This window comes from Vigna unguiculata, chromosome 9, assembly GCF_037176805.1.
Source record: "Vigna unguiculata cultivar grain cowpea cultivar isolate G323 ecotype 2 chromosome 9, ASM3717680v1, whole genome shotgun sequence".
Classification (NCBI taxonomy): domain Eukaryota; kingdom Viridiplantae; phylum Streptophyta; class Magnoliopsida; order Fabales; family Fabaceae; genus Vigna; species Vigna unguiculata.
In genome coordinates this window covers 46,012,333-46,033,865 of record NC_140800.1, presented here as the reverse complement: position 1 = coordinate 46,033,865, position 21,533 = coordinate 46,012,333, and the positions used below count along the sequence as shown (strand labels likewise).

At 33.6% G+C, this 21,533-nt stretch overlaps 5 protein-coding genes across 5 annotated transcripts; 3 read left to right on the top strand and 2 right to left on the bottom strand.

Moving 5' to 3' along the window:
• Nucleotides 1-124: 124 nt before the first annotated feature.
• LOC114164464 (putative jasmonic acid carboxyl methyltransferase 2) lies at nucleotides 125-2,398 on the top strand. Its single transcript, XM_028049152.2, has 4 exons — nucleotides 125-1,058; nucleotides 1,140-1,535; nucleotides 1,618-1,857; nucleotides 1,935-2,398. The coding sequence occupies exons 1-4, from the start codon at nucleotides 984-986 to the stop codon at nucleotides 2,298-2,300; spliced, it is 1,077 nt and encodes a 358-aa protein (XP_027904953.1). The 5' UTR covers nucleotides 125-983; the 3' UTR covers nucleotides 2,301-2,398.
• A 2,282-nt stretch (nucleotides 2,399-4,680) lies between these two features.
• Nucleotides 4,681-5,811, bottom strand: LOC114196188 (uncharacterized). The gene has a single exon (XM_028086751.2). It carries the CDS (start codon nucleotides 5,535-5,537, stop codon nucleotides 4,896-4,898), a length of 642 nt encoding a protein of 213 aa, XP_027942552.1. The 5' UTR covers nucleotides 5,538-5,811; the 3' UTR covers nucleotides 4,681-4,895.
• Nucleotides 5,812-8,654: 2,843 nt separating this feature from the next.
• On the top strand, nucleotides 8,655-10,601 carry LOC114196261 (small ribosomal subunit protein eS25). Its single transcript, XM_028086849.2, has 4 exons — nucleotides 8,655-8,910; nucleotides 8,993-9,067; nucleotides 9,189-9,323; nucleotides 10,335-10,601. The coding sequence occupies exons 1-4, from the start codon at nucleotides 8,908-8,910 to the stop codon at nucleotides 10,446-10,448; spliced, it is 327 nt and encodes a 108-aa protein (XP_027942650.1). The 5' UTR covers nucleotides 8,655-8,907; the 3' UTR covers nucleotides 10,449-10,601.
• A 3,254-nt stretch (nucleotides 10,602-13,855) lies between these two features.
• On the top strand, nucleotides 13,856-16,168 carry LOC114162958 (uncharacterized). Its single transcript, XM_028046977.2, has 2 exons — nucleotides 13,856-14,858; nucleotides 15,539-16,168. The coding sequence occupies exon 1, from the start codon at nucleotides 13,966-13,968 to the stop codon at nucleotides 14,851-14,853; it is 888 nt and encodes a 295-aa protein (XP_027902778.1). The 5' UTR covers nucleotides 13,856-13,965; the 3' UTR covers nucleotides 14,854-14,858; nucleotides 15,539-16,168.
• A 296-nt stretch (nucleotides 16,169-16,464) lies between these two features.
• On the bottom strand, nucleotides 16,465-17,714 carry LOC114164492 (uncharacterized). Its single transcript, XM_028049190.2, has one exon. It carries the CDS (start codon nucleotides 17,458-17,460, stop codon nucleotides 16,570-16,572), a length of 891 nt encoding a protein of 296 aa, XP_027904991.1. The 5' UTR covers nucleotides 17,461-17,714; the 3' UTR covers nucleotides 16,465-16,569.
• Nucleotides 17,715-21,533: the final 3,819 nt, after the last annotated feature.

The window sequence follows — 21,533 nt, the reverse complement described above, 5'->3', positions numbered from 1 at the left end:
TCTATTTTTTTTTTATAAGAGTTATATACTAAAAGTTCAAGCGAGCCTAGTATGAATTTATTTTTTCTTTAAACGCCTCAGATTCTTTCCTGAATTCAAACGCCTCAAACATTAAAAATACATTGGTGGTACATTAATTTTTTTAAATATATTTTAAAACTTTAAAATCAATATTTGTAAGTGTAATTTAAAACTCCAAGAGAGAAAAAATATATAAAATCAAGCAAAAAAAAATCCAAATTTCTTTGAATATGCCTGTCAATTGTGATGCTGAAAATAATTGAGTGGAATTATTGGTCGCCCTTGGGTTTTGAAAAAAATGAAATAGTATGCATATATAATAATCAAATACCTAATCATAATTATAATTTTTATGTGATTTTATAAATATTATGAAGTAAAAAAACGAGTATTTGATTGAAATCGATAAAAGTTATATTTGGAATATGAAGTATTCGTTTTCATTTTGAATTGTCATTTATCTGAACATCTTTCTGACTACAAGCTCACCAAATGTTCTTATTTTTCATACCATCTCATCTATTAAATGCAAGTTACCATAAACAAGCGATCATTTCGAACTACTTTCGTTGTACGTGTGCATACCATCTATTATTTTGCAAGAAATTACGAATGTTAAAATCGAAAATAAGTTGGAAATTTGGTAGTACAACATTAACTCGAGTTAAAAAATTAAAATACATTTTTATTAATATAGAAGACTGAAAATATGTTGTAAACATATATATTAGGAGGCATATTTATCTGTTTGAGAAGGTCAACTTTATGATTCAAAGACATGACTGTGAAGTTGAGAGAAGTAAGGTAGGTCTATGCAAATGTGGACATTTTTTCTTACGTATGAGCAGACGTAAGAATTTTTGGACTGAAAGCCTCCTCTTCTTTAAAAGACGATCCAGAAACCAAGTTCATCACTGTCACACCAAATCATTACTCATCCACGCTTCATCTTCACCCTGCCAATGGAAACAGTTCAATTTATTTTCGCTAATGGTGGAGCTGGCGAAGCTAGCTACGCAAACAATTCCTCCTTTCAAGTATCCATCGTACTATCTAACTATTTATTTTGCCCACACAATGAATTGCATTGTTTTTCTAATTTTATTAGTTTGGTGCAGAGTAAGATGATATCAAAAGTGAAACCCATACTCGAAGAAAGTATGAAGTCCCTGTACTGCAACTCTGTCCCGAGCTGTTTCAAAGTGGCTGATCTGGGTTGCTCTTCGGGACCAAACGCACTTCAGGTTGCGTACGATGTTATTGATGCTGTTCATAACATAAGTCGCAGCAGCTCCATCACATTCCAGATTTACCTCAACGATCAATTTCAAAACGATTTCAACAACATCTTTCACTCCCTACCTTGCTTCTACCAGAGGCTACGAGAAGAAAAGGGAGAGGGATTTGGTGCATGTTTCGTCAATGCAACGCCCGGAAGCTTTTATGGGAGACTCTTCCCGACCAATTCCATGCACTTTTTTCACTCTTCCACCAGTCTCCATTGGCTCTCTCAGGTCATTATTATCTTCAATTGTTAATACCAACAAATAAATAAGAATTTTAGTATTTGTTTTACGATGTTTCGTTTGGCAACAGGCTCCGAAGGGATTGATTAACAAGGAAAACATTTACTTCACAAACACGAGCCAATGCACAGTGTACCAAGCTTACCTTCATCAGTTCAGTGAAGATTTCAATCTGTTTCTAAAATCACGTGCGGAGGAACTCGTGCATGGTGGTGGCATGGTTCTAACATTTGTTGGCAGAGATGAAACTTCTGACATAATCACTCCTTGGGGGTTAATTGGTTTGGTTCTCAATGACATGGTTTTGGAGGTACTCTCTTATCCATTTGTTTCTTAAAATTTTCGTGGAATGATAACTTTATGGAGTGTTGATACTATGCAATGCAGAGTTTGATCGAAGAGGAAAAGTTGGAGTCCGTTAATATGCCAAGATATGGTCCTACTGCTAATGAAGTTAAGGAATTGATTGATGCGGAAGGGTGTTTTACCCTTCAAAAGTTGGAGACGTTGAAGTCGAGTTGGGATGAGGGGTTGAAAGAAAATGGTAATGGTGATTTGGCTTTAGATGCAAATGCGAGAGCCAATTTCATAGCGAAATACGTGAGAGCTACTACTGAACCTTTTCTGACTTCACGGTTTGGAGAAGGTGTAATTGATGAATTGTTCCTTAGATTCGGAGAGAAGGTTGCGAAACTGTTGGAGAAACAAAAATTAGAGTATACTTATCTGGTCATGTTCATGACAAAAAAATAAGTGCGAGTGAAACACCATGTGCTTCTACCATTTCAAGTTTTTCTTGCTTTTTGCTACGTTGCAATGAAATTTAAGCTTAGTATCCGAAATTCACCTTACATGTTTACGTCACCTTCTATCTCGTTTATCAAGCTTATATATAGTTTACGTGCATGTATAATATAATATAACATATCACCTTATTTTGTGTTATCATTTTTGCTACAATCACGTTGTGTATTTAGTAGGTAAAATATTATCTAAATTGTTACTTATAATTATATTCTCATTTTTACCATCAATCTCCCAAAATTTTATCTTTTCTTACCCATATACTGTTTTGAAGTTTTCTTATCGTGAAACACAAAAAATATAGTGAAATATAGAGCTGTCAAAATGGGTAATCTGGTCCGACCCAGCTCGACGCACCATAGGTTGATGATTAAGTGAACCAATCCAATCCGGCTCACTTTTTAGCGAGTCAAAAAAATTTGAACCTGGTCTGATTTACCATGGGTTAGCGGATTAAACGGATTGACTCACGGGTTCACTCAATTTAAAAAATACAATTTTTTTATTTTTATTTTCAATCAAAACTAAATTGTAATTCTAATTAAAATCTAAATAAATTTTAATACAATCCAAATACAAACTAAAATAAAAAAATACAAATTATTTATGTGGGATAAAAAAAAACAACCTAACATTACCTAAATGTAAAGTCCAACTTAAAAAAAATAAAAACACTTGTGTGATCCTTTTATATGCGGGTCGATGAGCTAACTCGACTGACCAGGGGTTCAACCCGGATGAGCCAGGTTCTAAATGAGTCAGGTCAAAAATCAACCCGTATTGAAATTTATAAAAAAATTTCAACCCAACCCGACCCCGTGATGAGCGGGGTTGGCTCGCGGATTCAAACCCATTTTGACAGCTCTAATGAAATATATCAAAATTATGTACTCTCTTATCCATTTTTGTTGTTTCATTCTCAAAATCCAAAATTTTTTCTTTTAGTTTTCGGCTGATTGAACTTAAACTAATTCAAAAATAGTAAATATTAAACAATTATAACTAGCGGATAAATTCTACTAGGAAAAATATTAAACACTAGCGGTTAGCTGATAAAATAATTTTTAGTTGATAAATTAGTAACTCATAAATTAGCTAGCATATGGAATTAGAAATATGCAATAAAAATAGCTAATAAATTAATTGGGAAAAATAAAATAACCTAAAAGAATATAATTTATATAAGAAAAATTGTGTTTTCTAGAAAAAAAAGTGTATTATTATATAATTATTATTTTAGGTTTTTTAAAATGATTATTTTTTTATTACAAATTTAGATACTTTTGTTTTATTTTTTAAAATTTGTACACGTTTTCTACCTTGAAAAGTCGTTTTATTTGAATGAATTAATACAATGAGTATTAAATAAATTTAATTTTTATTTACTTATAGAAATATAAATTTTTACTTTTCAATTTAAACTGTATTTACATTAATTTTCTCTTTTACAACATTCCTTGTGTACAATTTTCACATAGCACTGTGTAATGAAACATCAGTTACTATTCAATTTGGAATGTTGATTTTTTTTAATTTAAACTACATAAAAAATCAAAACAAATCTCAAAAATATAAAAAATAACATAATTTTATTAAAAATCCCATGTTTTTCTTACAAAAATTATAACTGAAATCATCAAACTCCAAAATGATTACCAGTATCACGTGACAATATAGGAATCCTTTTAAGGTTGATTCTCTGTATCACATGAATAGGGTTTTGCTTTGAGAATATGGAAAAATAGCTATGTGTGCTGTGTGACAAAAGAATATTCCCCACAAAAAGAAAAAACGTGTTAATAAAACAAAGAGAAAATATGAGAGGTAAATAAGTAATATATTTTAGGAAACAAATCAACCGTGATATATAACACAATCAAGTGAGATAAGAAAAATAAATAATTTTTTCGTGATAAAATAAATAATGATTTTTTAATATTTTATTAATTATTTTTGTTTGTTTTTTCATTTCTCCAATCTTATTTTTCTACTACCGGAAGTAGTAATCCAATTTTTCTGTATTTTTGTTTAAAGACAAAAAATAAAGCATAAAATAGGTGGGTCCCACTTGCCACACTTGTCATTGAATAATTAAAAGCAAAAGAGAAGAGAAAGGCAAAATAAAAATGAATAGGCAGTGGCAGACAATAGATGGTGGCACCTTGAGTTTGTGGCACTTACACAACATCTTAGTATCATGGATTTGCTTTTTCAGTTTTCTAAATTTCATACTAATGCTATCATTCCACAGCCTATTGAATCAAACCTAACTGGTCTGATTTTACGTGGATCTGAAAAGACTTGAATTAGCATAAACGAAACTGAAAAATTAAGAAAAAGTTAAATACATGCGATATATTAATTCTAAGATGAAAACAATATATAATTTACTCACTTTCCTTTAAGCTCTACTTATTACAACTTATCTATACATCACATATTTAGTTTGTTTATTAAATAACATTGCATGTATAGTTTTTTTCACTCTTCACCCAATAGTAGAACCAATATACAAACTTTTTTCTTAACCAAATTAACACACTTTTATTCTTGCGTTCGTAGCCTCTGTTGCCGAGCAATGAAAGCCTCAATCTTGCAACGAAACTCGTCGTTGCTCATCCCATCTTCAGGGTACGAATCAACGTCGCCGACCACTTTCTCAGTCTCACACCTCCGCAACACGCGCGCCGGTTTCTCATTCTCCACCACGCGCTCTACCATCTCCGATCGACACCTTCTGTAATCCTTCTTCACCGTCTCCAAACCAGTCTCTGTTTTGGTGGGATCAATTTTCTGACCTTTTGCTTTACGAGTGTTGCTGTGAACAACAAGTGTTGGTTTGATGGTGCTGTTCTGGAGAAACTCGAGATACAGATCGGGTTCTGGCGATGGTTTATCCGAAGAGTGATTAGAAAAGTGACCCGATTGCGCGAACAACGTTATGATTATGACGTTTCCGAGGAAAAACACAAAACGAGGACTACCCATGAAGTTGCGGAAATACTCGGTTGAGTTTCTGAGAGTGGATGGTAGGTTGATGGAGAGCCTCGAAACCAAGACCAGAACAACGCACATCTCGGCGTAACGCAACACGTTCGCGATCTTTCGGAGGTAACGGTTATGTTTCCGAGGTTTCGCGGTTTTGTTTGATTGGAGCTTCTGGAAATGCTTGGTGGAGGGCTTCATTTGGTTGATTAAATCAAACGGTTGGTTTGGTCAATCAAAAGGAACCGACGATTTGTCAGGAGAATTCATCTGACACTGGAGAATGATGCAGACACCAACCGTTTCTAGAATCGGATGCATGGGAACAGAGTGAAGGAACTCAGTTTTTTACTGAATTTGGTGTGTTGCATCTGCTTTTGAAGTGTGTGCTTCTTCTGCTTGGTTTGGCTTTTCTTTGTTTATTTTTTTGAAATGGGTGCACTCGCTCTGATTTATAGAATCCAATCTAAGTGGGTAGGAAAATAAAAGTTTGAAAAAGAAAACAAAAAAAGTTGTTCAATAAAATAAAAGAAAATAGACCGAATATGTTGTTAATGCCTTCACCTTTATCTGGCATTCCATTTTCTGCTTCTTCTTTTTTTTTTCTACTTTTTCTCTGCGCATTAAGTTTGATTAATGGCATATATACTAACATATGTGTGACCTATTCATCACTAGTGAGTTTTAAGTCTAATTCAACTCCACAAAATTGATGTGTAAGGTGAGATTTGTACCTCACTTATATATATTACGAAATTATCTTATATCTAGTCGATGTGAGACTTTCAACACACCATCTCACGCCAAGATATATTCATCTCATGCATGGGATAAGAAAGTAGTGGATAGTCCGTTAGCGGCCCGATATCGGGTGGAACAGAATGTCCAAGAAAGTTCATTAGGATAGACTTTAATTTGACTCTGATACTATGTTAAAAGTGGGTTTTAAGCCTAACTCAACCCCACAAAATCAGTTTTGTGGAGTTGAGATAAACTTAAAGTTCACTTCCAATACTGTATGTGTGACCTGTTGCTAAAGACATTAACTTACAATAAACTAATAATATCATCGACTTAAAAAGTCTAGTGTGAAAAGTCATAAAATTATATTCTTATTTGTCTTTTTGAAAAAAAAAAGAAAGTTATTAAATGATACAAATTAGTGTTAGAAGAAAAACACAGAATTTAATATATCTGATATTAAATGATTTTGTTCTTTAAAGAAAAGTTTGGTTAAAATAGTTTAAAAATGTTAAAAGTAGTGGTGGTAAGGTGGCAGTACCTAATAGAAGACAATGACAGTTGGAGTTTAAGAGAGAAAAGAAAAGAGTAATTAAAAGTGTGAGGGATTAGCGACCCATTTCTTAGTCGTTAAGAAAAAGGAATGCACTTTTGTTTTTGTTTCTTATTTCTCAAAAATAAAAAGGCCTCAATATTGAAGGACCAAGATGCAGCTTTCGGCTTCTTCCAATGGAACATCACATAAACATTTTCATTTCAACTTTACTCTGATTTTTAGCTCCCCCAATTTAAACGTGATTTGTTAAGCAGTGGCATAAGTGCACGTAAATAAATATATGAAAACCTATAATTGAAGGTGAACTAGTCTCGATTCATTTTTATTAAATAAAACGTTGTTTTATTGATGTACCAAATGAGTAGGTCGAAAAAACTTTAATTTCAAAGTCTCCTTTTATGCTGTGTTCGAGGATATTTCGTTCAAAGATATTGTGAGACGCGGAATGGTGAGATTCGTTTTAGTTTCTTTCAAAAAAATTGAGAACGTATGAAAAAGTAAATTTACGGGTTAGCTAGTTTTTCCGATATCGCGTGAGTTGAGATGATTTGAGTGTAAGATATGAACTTTTATCATATTATTCTCGTTAAAATTAGGATGGTAAAGTGGATAATTTCAACCCGTTTTAGTTTATTCTGCGTTTTAGCCCGTAAAGTATAAATAAAATTGGTTCATGTTCGTCTCGAATGTAGTATTAGGTTTACTTTTCTAATCTATCTCACCCTGCGAGTTGATTTGTATTTGTGATGAGTAAAATATTTTTTTTTCATAATAATTTATATTTATTTATCAAAATAATTCAAATTATTTTACCTAATCAAATAAAAATAATAATAACAACGAATATTAAAATATAATAGCAACATGTCACCTACAAGATGGTATCTAAAAATGCATAAATAATATTTCACATTCAAAAACTAAATTCATTATTTTATATAAAATGATTATACATAAACATAAACATAATAATAATAAATAATAATAATAATAATAAAAAAGGAACTTGTAAAAACAATGTGATAAATGATGTAAAAGCTATAAAATGAGAATATTTAATTTTATAAGCAGGCCAACGAGTCAGCCCGTCCCACCTTTAGCTTGCGCAGACCACGAGTCTATGAAGGGTAGGTCTGTGCAAGCCAACTACTTCAACATCCCAACCCACCTTGCATCTTTTTATGCAGGTTTATAAACCAATCTGTTTAGCTTGGAATCGATTTTAGTCATGGAAAAACCGACTCTAGTCTGATATATATATATATATATATATATATATATATATATATATATATGGGACAGAAAGTAAAAGATTAACATATAAGGCCCATAAAATTAAATGATAAAACTAACCTGAACTCAGGCTGTACATCATTCTACAACAAACCTGAATGTGGATGGAGCCTTTACCTGACAACATTCAACTAATTACATTCTCAAATTTGCTAACTACAACAAAACTTTTTTCTTCTTTAATATATATATATATATATATATATACTAATGGCAGAAAATTATAATTTATATTGCATATAACGTCTTTTCCATGGATATAATATTATTATATTACATATAAATAAAAATACTACCGACTATCGTTTTTTCTTTTTTATAAAGATGGAAGAATTGATGAGTTTAATTTTAAAAATTTAAACTTCACCATTACATTGTTTTTATCAGTACATTAATTATTTAAGGGTAATTTAAAAATATTATATTTACAAACAAATTTGATAATACAAAATTGTATAACTTTCCTAAGAAGTGTGAATAATAATGAATGGCCTATTCAGGAATGAAAGGAGTGAACTACGTCTTTAGAGAACAAAAATGTGCGATATAAATATAACCTGCATTGGAAGAATTAATAACATTTCGAAAAGGACAAAAGAAGATCGACCAAGAAATAAAGTAAAACAGAAAAAAATGTTTATGGAAGAGAATATGCAGCGTAACATTAGGAGAGTAAAGTTTATTTATTTATTTTTAAAAAATACGATTATTCAAAAACATATAAGGAAGGAAAGAGAGGGTACTTATTAAATTGAGGAGTGTAAACAATGAGTTGTTACAATACAAAACTTAGTGGGTGTGAGAGCCCATTACCAAAGTGGCCCAGATGGATCAAATAAAACGACGTAGTATTCAGTATTTTGGTCCTTTTATCCCTCACTCCTCACCAACTAAAAACCCTAGTTAGGTTTTGTGATTTAGATTGCCTCACTTCGCTGCCGTCTCCAATCTCAGAGCTCCTGCCGTCTGTGATCGGAATCCATGGCAAGTTTCTCTGATAATTTCACCATTCTGTTTTTGTTGTTGCAATCTAATGTTCGTGATTCTGATTTGATGGTACTTGCAGGCTCCAAAGAAGGACAAGGCTCCCCCACCTTCATCAAAGCCCGCCAAGTCTGGCGGTGGCAAGCAGAAGAAGAAGGTTCTTGTTTCTTGTTCAAGTTTTAATTTTGTTCCAATTCTTTTGGTTTGCCCATTGGGTAATTCTAGATAAGTGTAATGGATGGGTGTGTGATATTAATGTTAGATTTTTGTTGAAACAGAAGTGGAGCAAGGGAAAGCAAAAGGAAAAGGTGAATAACATGGTGCTGTTTGATCAGGGTACCTATGACAAACTCCTCTCTGAGGCACCAAAATACAAGCTTATCACTCCATCCATTCTCTCTGATCGTCTTAGGGTAATTGTTTGATTTCCTATTCTATATTCTTCTGTTACATGATTACTCGTATTGGTAATAGCGTTTGTGTTCGTGGCATTTTCATTATTTTGGTGCATATTATACATTTGTAGTTATTTTATTGGAAAAGACGAGAGCTTTTTCAATGTGAGAGTGAGATTCAGTTGCAACTTTTCCTCTATTTGGAGTCCTCTACGAGATCTGCATCCCTAGACTGATGTGGACCGTCTAAAATATGTCTAGTGTTACTATGATTTTAATTGGGATTTTCTTCACTGATTGGTGGAGATACAACTTCAATTGTTGCAAGTTTTATTCTTTGTATATTTTTGTGTGTCAATTGAATATATTTTCAAGCTTTTAAACCTAGAATTTTTTGTTAGTTATTTCGTGTTTCTATCTGCTATCTTACTTCCTCTCGAGGAATAATTCTGGATAATTGTTTTATGTTAACTATTTGTCTGTCTTTCTGCAACATGGCTATGCCTACGTTTTCTTGCGATGGTCTTTTTGATATTTTTCTGGATTTGCTAACTATCGTTTTCCTCTGCTGATAATAATTTCCAAGCATTGAGTTGTGAGATATGATGTTTGGATTCAATAATCATTTACAAACCTATGCAATTGATAAATTTTAGGTCTCGTCATTTAGTTAGGAGGTCTTCTATCCATGTCGAAGATGTCTGAGGCTATGTCATTTGATATTTGTGATACAAAAAATAGGGTACTAGCTGAAAGTCCAACATAACGTTTTTCATTCTCTATGGAGCACCTTTAATTTTTCTTAACAGTTGCAGTCTTAAAGTCTCATTTTTATCGAAATTCCTATGACTGATGATATTAACCAATGACTTATAATCAGAAACACACACACATGTATGTGTGTTTGTGTGTATGTATATATAGATGTATGTGTATGTATGTATTTCTTGGTTTTTATCGGTGATTGTCATCAATTTATAGGTATCATGTGAAGAAAAGATTCTAATAATTTTTACATGCACATTGCAGATTAATGGATCACTTGCAAGGAAGGCTATTAGGGAATTGATGGCTAGAGGTTCAATCAGGATGGTGTCTGCCCATGCAAGTCAGCAGATTTACACTAGAGCAACAAACACCTAGATGTGTAGTATTGATGCATCGCTGAGTTGATTTTTGTTTCCAGTTTGAGACATACCTTATGCTAGATTGAATCATTTCGGACAGTTTCTTAATTCAACGTTTATTTCCTTTTACATCCTTGATAATTATATATTTCACAACACTTTCATGTTTTATCGTTGGCCATTGATGGCATGTTTTGTTCTGTGTCGTATTTTTTAGTTTGATTCCTAATGTTAGTTTCTACTTAAAAGCTTAGTACGAAAGGTAGTGAAATATCAATCGAAATTTAGGGTATTGTATAACTGTCATTGAAGAAGAATGTGAAGAAGGTAACTCCATAGACTTTTCAAGATATTTAATAAGATACTCCTTACGGAGATTTCGAACTTAAAACTCTGAGGTTGTTTCTCCGATTCATCATAGGCAAATCATCAGAAACATAGTTTCCCTTTGAAGTACCTTTAACTATCAAATTCATTTAAAATCACCTGACGATGATCTAGGCACACGTGTCGATTAGTTGTGATGAATGAAACTAATAAAACTTTTGGCGGCATACTAGTTATGTGGTAGGATGTGTTGGATTTTAAAAAACTATATAATAATTTTACAAGTTGTGATATTTTTATAAAACATTTTTGTGGTCAAGTTTTTTGTAATATGTATTTTAATAAATTTAACGTAAAAAAGCTAAACGAATGGAAAAAACTTGACAAAATTGTAAGATTTGAAAAACTTCTAAATGTTTAGGAAACATTCAAAATTGAAGGAGTTGATAATAAATAACAATAAAATAATGATAAGGTTTAGTAAAAAAAGTTAAAATGAGTGCATTGTTATTATTTTTTCTATGCTCCTGAGTTCAAAAAATACGTTTGAGAAAATTGTAAACAAAGATTTGTGTTGGAGATGAAGGTTTTTTCTTCTTTTTAAATAAGGATTCATTAGCGTAGAGATTATACAAATGTAAACGAGCTCTAATGGATTGACTAAACTTTGAATGCATTATGGACTTTCTTTCTTTTATGATATTTAATTTTAGACAATTACTTTTACTTTATGTATCCTATCATTTTCATTATCCACCATATTACTTTTCTTACTACTTTTACTTTTATCACTTTCACTTTTATTGCTCTCAAAATTTATTTTCTGAAACACAATAAATAATTCTAATCTTTTTTTTTCAAAAAATAATTATTTTCTCATTTTATAGACAACATTTTCTAGAAGCTTTTGATGGAGTGGAAAGTGAAATTTGTGAAATTTGATTGGGTGTACGAAGCTTTAATCTCAACTTTATCATTTTTATCAAACATGATACATACTCGCAATAATATCTCAATTAAGAGTGAGTTTCTTCTATATTGATAATTTCTCAATGAAACATATACAATACCTTCACTTATATTAATATTATTATTGTTATTAAGAGAAACTAAACTCTAATATTTTTTTTCCTCGAAGAATGAGGTTTTATTGAAAAAAAGTTACATAAATGTCACTTGAATTCAATTCACGAAAAGAGAATGAAATCCTAAAATCTTAAAAAATAAATTTAGGACTTTTCTATCTGACATGTTCGTTCAACCTTATCATTTCAAACAAATTTGACAATTAGAATCAGATTACAACAGGAAACAAAACTATTTTTGGCAAAGAAAATTATACTAAACAAGAATATTTATACTTCCTTTGCCTTAATCGAAAAGAAGAAATTACGTATGATGAGAGAAAACACAAAAAAGTTTAGGAAAGACCATTCAGTCTCTGGGTAAGATTATCTGGTGGGCGTATGATATTTATACCTTAAATTTTATTTTATTTTTAATAAACCAACAAGCTTTTCCTATCATAATACTTTTTCTCTAATCATGAATACCTTAATTAAGTATCACAAAATTTACTGATGTAATTTAACAGTATCAATTGAACATAATAGGACCATTTATGTAAATAAATTCTTTGAAATCCTAATTTAGCTGACTCCCTCAAGTTCAAATTCCAGTTATTATCCTTATTTTTTCTCCTCCTTCCTTCACAAATATCTGCAATGTATTGCCAACCTCGTCTCACTTCTATCTTTGGTGTTATTCCAAGTTCAGATTCAAAATAAATTACAGAATAACAGAAGAGTTTGGAGAGAAGAACGAATAAATTTGACCCGTTAATGTCTTACTCTAAAAATAATCTGATACATTTGGAAAATAGGCAAATTTAAATGTTCTTATCAGAATTTAAGTGTCACGATCTAATTCAAATCTTGGTGTTTATAGGCTTCATGTTTTATGGATCAATGATTGGAACAACATCTCGTGGCTGATATCACAATTGCCTCTGTCCTTCGGTTGGTGGCTTTGTGATTGATCAACTGCTCTCTATTATCATTCGTGGGCTCAAATATCACAACTTCAATTCAATGAACGATGTGATGCTTTCTTCCTATCATTATGAGACAAATCAAATCAACATTTAATTTCCTTATCATATCTTTCTATTTTATGCTGACAGCAAAGCAAGGTCTATAATACACTAACACCGTCACAACTACAGTTTATACTAAAATTATATTTCAGCACTAACACTATCTATATCAGGATATGGAATGGAGCCTATCTTGTTCATAAAATCTACCACTTTCATTTTCACAACCCATAACTTATGCAAATGATTATGATATGTTAGACAAAGTTTGGCAAAGTTTGCTTTTCAATACATACCAGACCTTCTTCTTTTTCCGAGTCATATCAAACATTTCTTTCATCCATTGAGATACTGATACTGACACGTGTATATAATTTTCCTTATGCAAATAAATTAAAGGAAGAATGTTATTTTAGATAAACTGACAATGCAGCTTCAATGGTGATACTAATCTCAGTAAACAGAAGACAAGAACTTGCATCTGTCATGGCATATATGCTGTTATAGAGGCTTCCTTTTAAATGAATGAAGCCAAAAAGCAATGAAACTTTCAAGTCAATCACCGGCACACCCGAGTACAAAGTGACAAAATTGAAGTGATAGAATTGCAAATGATTGTATATTTATTAGTACTAATTAAAGCTGATTACCAAGAGGCATGGAGCTTTCCTTTTACCAATTCAAATAGTCTACACGTGGATACCTCAACATGGATAAAATAATTCTTCACAGAAGACAAAAATGTAATTGTATTGCCAAGATAATGTCAATGTCCTCGTGCAACTTCTGATAAAGAAACAGTGTACCAGAAGAAACTATGGACCAAAATCCAAGTGGGGGATTATAGAACTTTGAAGAAAAACTAATAAAACAAAAGGGTATGAGTTGTAAAGATTAGGCTGGGGGGACATCACATTAACATATCTCTGATAATATTTATATCAATGCAGATCTGTTAGTAATTATTTGTTTTACTTCAAGATGAGAATCCTAGTGTCTCCATAGCCATATATATATATATATTGATTAACAAGCAAGGAAAGATACCAAGTTGGCCATTGAATTGCAGATATTCAATACCAGGTCCCTCCTCTTGTCTAGTTGAAGAAAAATGGCAGTATCTTCATTGAACCACAAATTCCATAACCATGCTCGTTCTAATAGTTTACCCTCTAAACCACACCCTCTCATCCTTCAGTGCAATGAACACTTAGCAAGGTTAGGTTCCTGTGAAACCATATCTTCTTCATTGCTGGGGCAAAATCTAACTACCCTTTTAGATTTGCATGAGTGCATTGAAAAGTTAGTTCAATTACCCCTAACTCAAGAAGCACTTGTCCAAGAACGCCAAGAGAAATGGGTGGATGATCTCTTGGATGGATCTCTAAGACTCCTTGATGCATGTACAGAAACCAAAGATGCCCTTCTGCACACCAAGGAGTGCACCCGTGAGCTTCAATCAACTATAAGAAGAAGAAGAGGAGGCGAAGTGGAACTCACAGTGGAGGTTAAGAAATTCTTGACCTCAAGAAAGGTGGTGCGAAAGGCCATATTCAAAGCCTTGGAGAATTTGAAGGGTAATAACGCAAATAAAAGCAACCTTGCCCTCACTAACAAAGACTACTACCAAACCATGGCATTTGTAACAGTGTTGAAGGACGCTGAAGTTATCACTTTTTCCATATTTGAGTCATTGCTGAATTTCTTTTCTGGATCAGCGCAAGCAAAACGAAGCAGCTGGGCTTTGGTATCAAAGCTAATGCAAAGCAAAAGGGTAGGGTACGCACAAGTAGCAGAGGAGAACGAGTTTGCAAAAGTGGATGCTGCATTGCAGTTATTTGCATTAAACATGTCAACTAAGTCAAACGATATCAGTGGTTTGCAGAAGAAGCTTGAGAACTTGGGAACCTGTATACAGGATCTTGAAGAAGGACTCGAATCTCTGTTTAGGCGTTTGATTAAAATCAGAGTTGCCCTTCTCAACATTCTTAATCATTAGTTGAGGTATCTGAAGGCATCAAATTTTTGTAATGGTGTTCTGGGGACAATTGTAGATAATGTACTTGCTATATGTTGATGATATGCTAAATATATCACTGAATATATTGTTTATATATTACACATTTGATCTCTTTCAGCATTAGTGTCATATTTGCATGGAATATATGTTCAAAAGATCCAATCGCATTCAGCTTTTTGCTCCCATTTCCAAAACTGAATTCAACCAAATCAAATCAGAAACATATCGAGTTTTGATTAGTTTTGCTATTTTGTCCTGAAATAAACCTCAATAGGTAGGTAACATATGCTGGTAACAGAAAAGGTAAAATACAAAGAGCTTAGACGGCAGAATATTCTCAAATTCTAACACTCCTCTTTAAGATGTTTCTTTAATATTCCAAGTCTTTAGCATAGTAATTCGAACTTGCCTTTTCAGTTGCTTTCGTCACCACTATATCTATTAATTGATCTTAAGAACTGCAATGTTCTAATCTGTTTTTTCTGCTTCCCTGATTGCATGATATTTAACCTTGATATGCTTTGTTTTTCCATGTTGAACAAGATTCCTTACAATTGCAGCAACAGACTTATTATCAACTCCTAAGATAGTTGCTTCCATATTTGTAGTACAGTTAAAGATTTTTTGTTGCAATCGAAGGATAACATGCACATGCTTGTGTCAGTTGTTCACAGGAGGAGTGATGCTGAAACTGGATTCACAATTGAGGTTCGAAAATACATGGAATGCAGGAAGAACATGAAAAAAGGCAATTGGAAAGGCCCTAAAAATCTTGAAGGCAATACAAAAATAAGCTCACAGTTTCTTCTTCAATCAAGGACTAGGAAACTTCTTCCATAATTAGCTTCTTAAAAGAGGCAGAAGTGGTCACTGTGAACTCGTTAGAATCTATGTTATGTTTCATTACTGGCCCCAAAAGTCAGTAAAGAAGAACAGGTGGATGGTAATATCCAAGCTTGTGCGGTCTAAGATAATATCTTCTGATTCTGAAGTGCTTGATCCTAATGAATTTGCGATGTATGATTCGGTGTTGAAGTGTCACATCAGTTCAAAGCCAAGCCTTCAGTAACTGACAATTTTCATAGCCATGAGCAAAATCTGGAGTTGTGCATCGAAGATATTGAAGTTAGAGTTGAACTCCTCTCAAGAGAACTAATCATAAAGAGAGTTACATTACTCAACATTTTGAGCCACTAGTCAACAAAAATGTGTTTATAACCATTCCTCATTTGTACATAAATGTGATCAAAGAAAAGTGTACATTCCTTTTCAATCATTTGTATGCTATACTTCTAACCCTTCAAATTTTCGAATATCTATTTTTTTTACCGTTTGCTGAAGAAAATGCTTATATATATATATATATATATATATATATATATATATATATATATATATATATATATATATATATATATATATATATATATATATATTCCCTCTGTTCTGAGTCTGAAAGGACCCCCTAAATATATTGAATATGAAAAAAATCCTTATGTTTGAGATCTTAATTAGAATCATTTAGATGTAATCGATGTTCAAGTTCCCAAAAAAGTCCACCAGAGAGATAAGATAACAACAAAATATCAGAAAGATTTTGAGTTCATTATATGACTAGGCATATACATGTATGATTTGCATGTACAAATGTATCTATTTCGATGAGTACAAAAATTGAGTCCCAGGTATGTTGGACTAGTGGTTAAGAACGTTAAGAAGGGAGACTCTTATTTTGATTAGTCGCCTAAACAGAAACTCGAGTCCTTCTTCAAACTCTTGAATGCACGACTCCATTTTCTCCAAGTGCCTTTGCAGATTCTTTGTTTCTTCAGATTTTGATGTCTTGGCAAATACAAAGGACTGCAATGCTGCATCCACTTGGGCAAATTCATTTTCATCCGCCACTTCCGAGCAACCCACTCTCTTTGCCTGAATTAGCTTCGAAATCGAAAGCCAGCCGTTTGACTTTTGTTGTGTTGAGGCTGAGATAAACTGCAACAGTGTCTGAAATGTTGATAGTGTTGCCACTTCCGTGTCTTGCAATAAGGTTATCAAAGACAGCGTTTGGGGATCTTTGTCTGTGGTGGAAGAGATGTTGGAACTCTTTGAAGTGGCGTTCAAATTTGCCAAGGCTTTGGAGATGGCCTTTTTCACCACCTTTCTAGATGTCAAGAATTTCTTAGCCTCTGCTGCCAACTCCACTTCACCACCCCTCTTCCTTCTTATCATCGAATGAACCTCACGTGTGCATTCTTTTGTGTGCAGTAAAGCATCTTTGGCTGCACTGCACACATCTAAGAGCCTTAGGGATCCATCCAAAACCCCATCTACCCATTTCTCTTCACGCTCATGGAGAAGGACATCTTGAGTGAGGGGAAGATGGGTCAATTTTTCAACACACTCTATCAGATCCTGCAAGCATCTTATGTTTTGGCTGAGAAACAATGAGGAAAAGGTGGTTGCTTTGGAAGCCCTTAAGCTGTCCAAGTGCTCATTGCATTCTAGAATCAGAGGGTGTGGTCTTGAGGGCAAGCTATTTGAACGCCCATGGGAATTGGATTTTGGGTTCAAGGGAGAGTACGCCATTTTTCCTCAGGAGAGAAAAAGACTTGATTTTTAATGTAGAGTTGATGAGCCTTCCAATGGCATCTGGTGTATATATATTACAGTTTGTTGGAGACATAAGGAATCTCTTCCTGAACAAATATGAGTGACTAACTAATCCAGATTTGGATGTAGACGTAATTACATAAATATTATAACAGTGTCTCCCCCATGGAAACTATCCAACTCTTATTTTGTCTCAACTTGCTCTCTCACTTGCATGGAAACTATCCAATTCGTATTTTGAGTCAATTCTCATGTAACATTATTTTATAGGCTATGTATATATCATTGATATTCATAAACCTTAGCCTGTTTTCTGTAAATGCTATGATACCATTCATAGCAACTTGCAAGATTCGAGATATTCAATACACGCTTAGTCCATTAAAACAAAACCACAATAAGTGAAAGTCAAACTTAAGCTTGTTCATCTACATTGTTTTCCCTCTGTTTTCCTGTTTCTAGCTTACCATAGAAGTTGTGGGTGGAACCAGAAATGTAATGCTGTGGTCACCCAAAATTTTCAGGTTTATCTGATATTTGTATATAAAAATGTGTGGGCCCTTCAGCTTTAATTATTTCATGTAAATATATATTTTTTTAATATATCCCTTCCTTTGTATACAGCATTCTACTTCCTGTCACACCAGGTTTCAGCATTGGTTCCTGTTAAGAAAAATTAAACTTTTTAAGCCTATGCAAGATGTAACAACCAACTTTTAAAAGAATCAAAGTAAAAGACAAGCATGACTAATACTGTCTAAGTATAAAAGATCAAACACCAATCTTCACTTGTACAGATGTTTTCATCGTTTCAGATGGCAAAACCGCCACCGCACCACAGAAAAAAAACAGACAAACTTGGGACACAATCCAATTCAGAATTATTAATTTTTCAATTCTTTGTTTTACTAATTTACAAGTGAATCTTTGAGATTTATATTTTCAGTCATACTTAGTGCTAGATGGTCATAATTCAATGAAGTGCGACTTATAATTTTGTTAGGTGAGCAATAAAATTGAATTATATTAGGTGTAATTGAGTCATATTAGTGTGTTGTTTATTTCCACTTCTCTGCTGTCTTGTACAATCATCAGCATTTTTTCTTCCATTGTCCTTAAATTTTAAAAATTTAGAACATAAAAATAGGGAGTTTCATCATAGTTCCAAAAACAGATAATTCAGTGTACACAATCTATTAATACAGTCTTACAAAAGATATGACTATAAAAATATATCACTTATACACTTAAACTAAGCTAATAAACTCTATACTTAAACTGACCACTGCTAAAGCTCCCATTGGAAACCTCCTCCTCAACCCTAAAACGATGGCTCTTCATCCTCCATAAATGCCTTTGACACTGCAACCACATCTGCTCCCACCGAATAGGTGATCATCGCAAAAGGAAACATATAACACAAGACAGAAACACAAAAAGCAAGGGTAAGCTAATCTGATTAAGGAATCATGCAGTTCAATTATAAACAGAAACCATGCAATCTTTCTCATTATCACAGAGTCATATAGACCACCACAGCACATATACATGACTCTAAACTCAATATCTGAATTATGTAAGCGACATCGGATCTCTTGGTGACTTGACCTGTGACGGTTCCCAAACTCTGCAGAGTTTGGACACAAGGGGTTATCACCCAACCACTCCCAAGGTAAGTCCTCTTCACGTCTGTGACTGAATCGGGTCCACAAACTAGGACCTCCTGCTACTCCTCCCGACATAATCCATTATGCTCTACATAAGCCTTAATGGTTATAGGAGCGTCAAGATACCAACCAAAACTGAGTCCTTATGTCCTTACATACACTAAAACATTCCTCTTAGAATTTTCCTTGAAATCCTAGTTCAACCACTTCTTCTCATATTCCAACTTCATGCAATTTCACCACACATATTATCAGTCATAACAATTCATGCATATCGTAACTAAGTTCACATTTTAACATTTAAACATAACTTCATCCATTAGAAACAGAGAAATAACATTCAGCTGCAAAGGTTCTCGCCTAAGCTAGAAGGTCTCGCCCAAGCGAAAGGGCTCTTTCGCTTAGGCGAGTCATTCTCACCTGAGCGAGGCACCTGAGCGAGGCTCGAAACAGAGAACAACCCAAACTCTGGACGAATTCTCGCTCAGGCTAAGCTGTCTCGCTTAGACGAGAGTGACTCTCGCTCAAGCCAGACTGGCTCGCCTAGGCGAGATCTCGCGCAGAAGCAGGGGATGAGTTTCTGGTGTTTTCGCTCAGGCGAGAGCTGCTCGCTTAGGCGAAAACACCAGATTCCCAGTCTGTTCTCACCTGCAACAGTGAATCTAGCACAATCCAAGCATTCACTCAAATACACAGTTCAAGCACTCATACAACAATCAATCATGCAATTCAAAGTCATCAGAATGATTTCTATACGAAATTCGAGTAAAACTGTTAGCTTCCCTTACCCCTTACCTGTTATCCTGTTTAGATAGCTTTATAAACGTCAACGCCTTAAAAACGTCAACACCTCTAACTCCACAGGATGCTCTATCTACACATAGAAACATCACAAGAACGATCAGGACATACCGTTATGATCACTGATCAGTAAAGACTCATACTGATGATTACAACGTCGCATGCAAGCGGAAGAGGGCTTGCATGCAACAGAAAACAAAAAAGACTAAAAAGAGATCGGAAACTCAACTTACGCGAACGGAGAAACTGATCGGTCCAATTTGAAGAGTTCGCCGAGAGGATCAATCCTATGGGCTCGGTTCTTCAATCAGACGACCAGAGAGACGGAACCTCTATAGAAAAGTCAGAGAAGAACTCTAAAATAATGAAACTTGTTTATAACAATTTTATTTATACTAAAACCTTTTAATATTAAAATAATCGAGTCTCACTATTTTTAAACCACTATCACTTTTAAAACGCTATCTTCTAGGGTCTTACAGGACACCCATACATTAAAATTTTGATTTAATCATCAATCAAATGGTAATCTTAAATCACATGTGGATTTCAGTTTTCTAATAATAAGACTTATTCCTCTTACTCTTTGACTATTCATTCCATTTTCCTTCTTGTATAGAAAAAGAAGGCTGGTAAAATTGTTAAGTTTTTAAATGAAAACTATCTGATTAACCCTTTTCTTTCCTTTCCCTTATTTTAGAAGTAAACAAAGGGAGTTTGAAAGACAATATGTGGAGTGTACTAAGAACAGGGAAAAGAGAGAAAGTGAGATAACTATAATTTGGTCCTTAGTTAAAACATGTTCTGTCTAACAAAAAAAAAAACTTAATCGACATTAATGTACAGTGGGAGACAGAACTCATTGAGTTCACAAAAGTCATAGAAATATTCTGTGTGTAGAGGCTTGTGTTGTTGAGATAGAACTCATTGAGTTCACAAAAATCATAGAAATATTCTGTGTGACACAAGCCACTGTTCTAGGTTGCATCAGTTTTGAGATGGATGACCACCTGTTCTGCTTTTGTTGTTGCTTTGTGTCAAAAACAAACAATAACAAAGACTGTGATTCTTCTGCTTCTGTTCAGAAACTGAGCATTGAGAAGGCACCTTTTTGATGGGAAAACTGCAGACTCACTGTTTATCCCTTTCAAATTTCTCAAGGTCTTTTTGATTGTCTTCTACAACTTGTTTCTTGAAGTCAAGTATTTTCCACACTCAATTGTGAATACAGTTTCATCACCTTTCCTTCTTCTGATGACTGAGTGTAAGCTGTTGCATCATGGAGTCTGAACAGAACTCTTTGCATTTGTTACACCGATTTCCATTTTCTCTTATCAGAAAACAAAAGGCCTAGGAGGGAATATGATGTATTTTTGTGTGTTCTGAAGTCTTGAGTCTTGAGTTTTAAGGGTTGGCATTACTGTATATATAGCAAACACATTATGGGAGACAAGGTTTTTTTTTAATCTTTTTCCTGAACCTTCACGTAATATGGGAGATTGCTATTTTACATATGGGAGACAAGAGGAATATCTTACCTCAGTTGTCTGAGATTCTGGCAATGCTTCCCAAGCACCTAGA

Excerpts from the sequence above, each read along its gene's own strand:
- LOC114164464 (XM_028049152.2), top strand. The coding sequence starts at position 984 with ATGGAAACAGTTCAATTTATTTTCGCTAATGGTGGAGCTGGCGAAGCT. Across the intron at positions 1,536-1,617 it reads GTCTCCATTGGCTCTCTCAG|GCTCCGAAGGGATTGATTAA; the intron begins GTCATTATTATC and ends GTTTGGCAACAG. Across the intron at positions 1,858-1,934 it reads TCAATGACATGGTTTTGGAG|AGTTTGATCGAAGAGGAAAA; the intron begins GTACTCTCTTAT and ends TATGCAATGCAG.
- LOC114196188 (XM_028086751.2), bottom strand. The coding sequence starts at position 5,537 with ATGAAGCCCTCCACCAAGCATTTCCAGAAGCTCCAATCAAACAAAACC.
- LOC114196261 (XM_028086849.2), top strand. Across the intron at positions 9,068-9,188 it reads GTGGCAAGCAGAAGAAGAAG|AAGTGGAGCAAGGGAAAGCA; the intron begins GTTCTTGTTTCT and ends TTGTTGAAACAG. Across the intron at positions 9,324-10,334 it reads TTCTCTCTGATCGTCTTAGG|ATTAATGGATCACTTGCAAG; the intron begins GTAATTGTTTGA and ends TGCACATTGCAG.
- LOC114162958 (XM_028046977.2), top strand. The coding sequence starts at position 13,966 with ATGGCAGTATCTTCATTGAACCACAAATTCCATAACCATGCTCGTTCT.
- LOC114164492 (XM_028049190.2), bottom strand. The coding sequence starts at position 17,460 with ATGGCGTACTCTCCCTTGAACCCAAAATCCAATTCCCATGGGCGTTCA.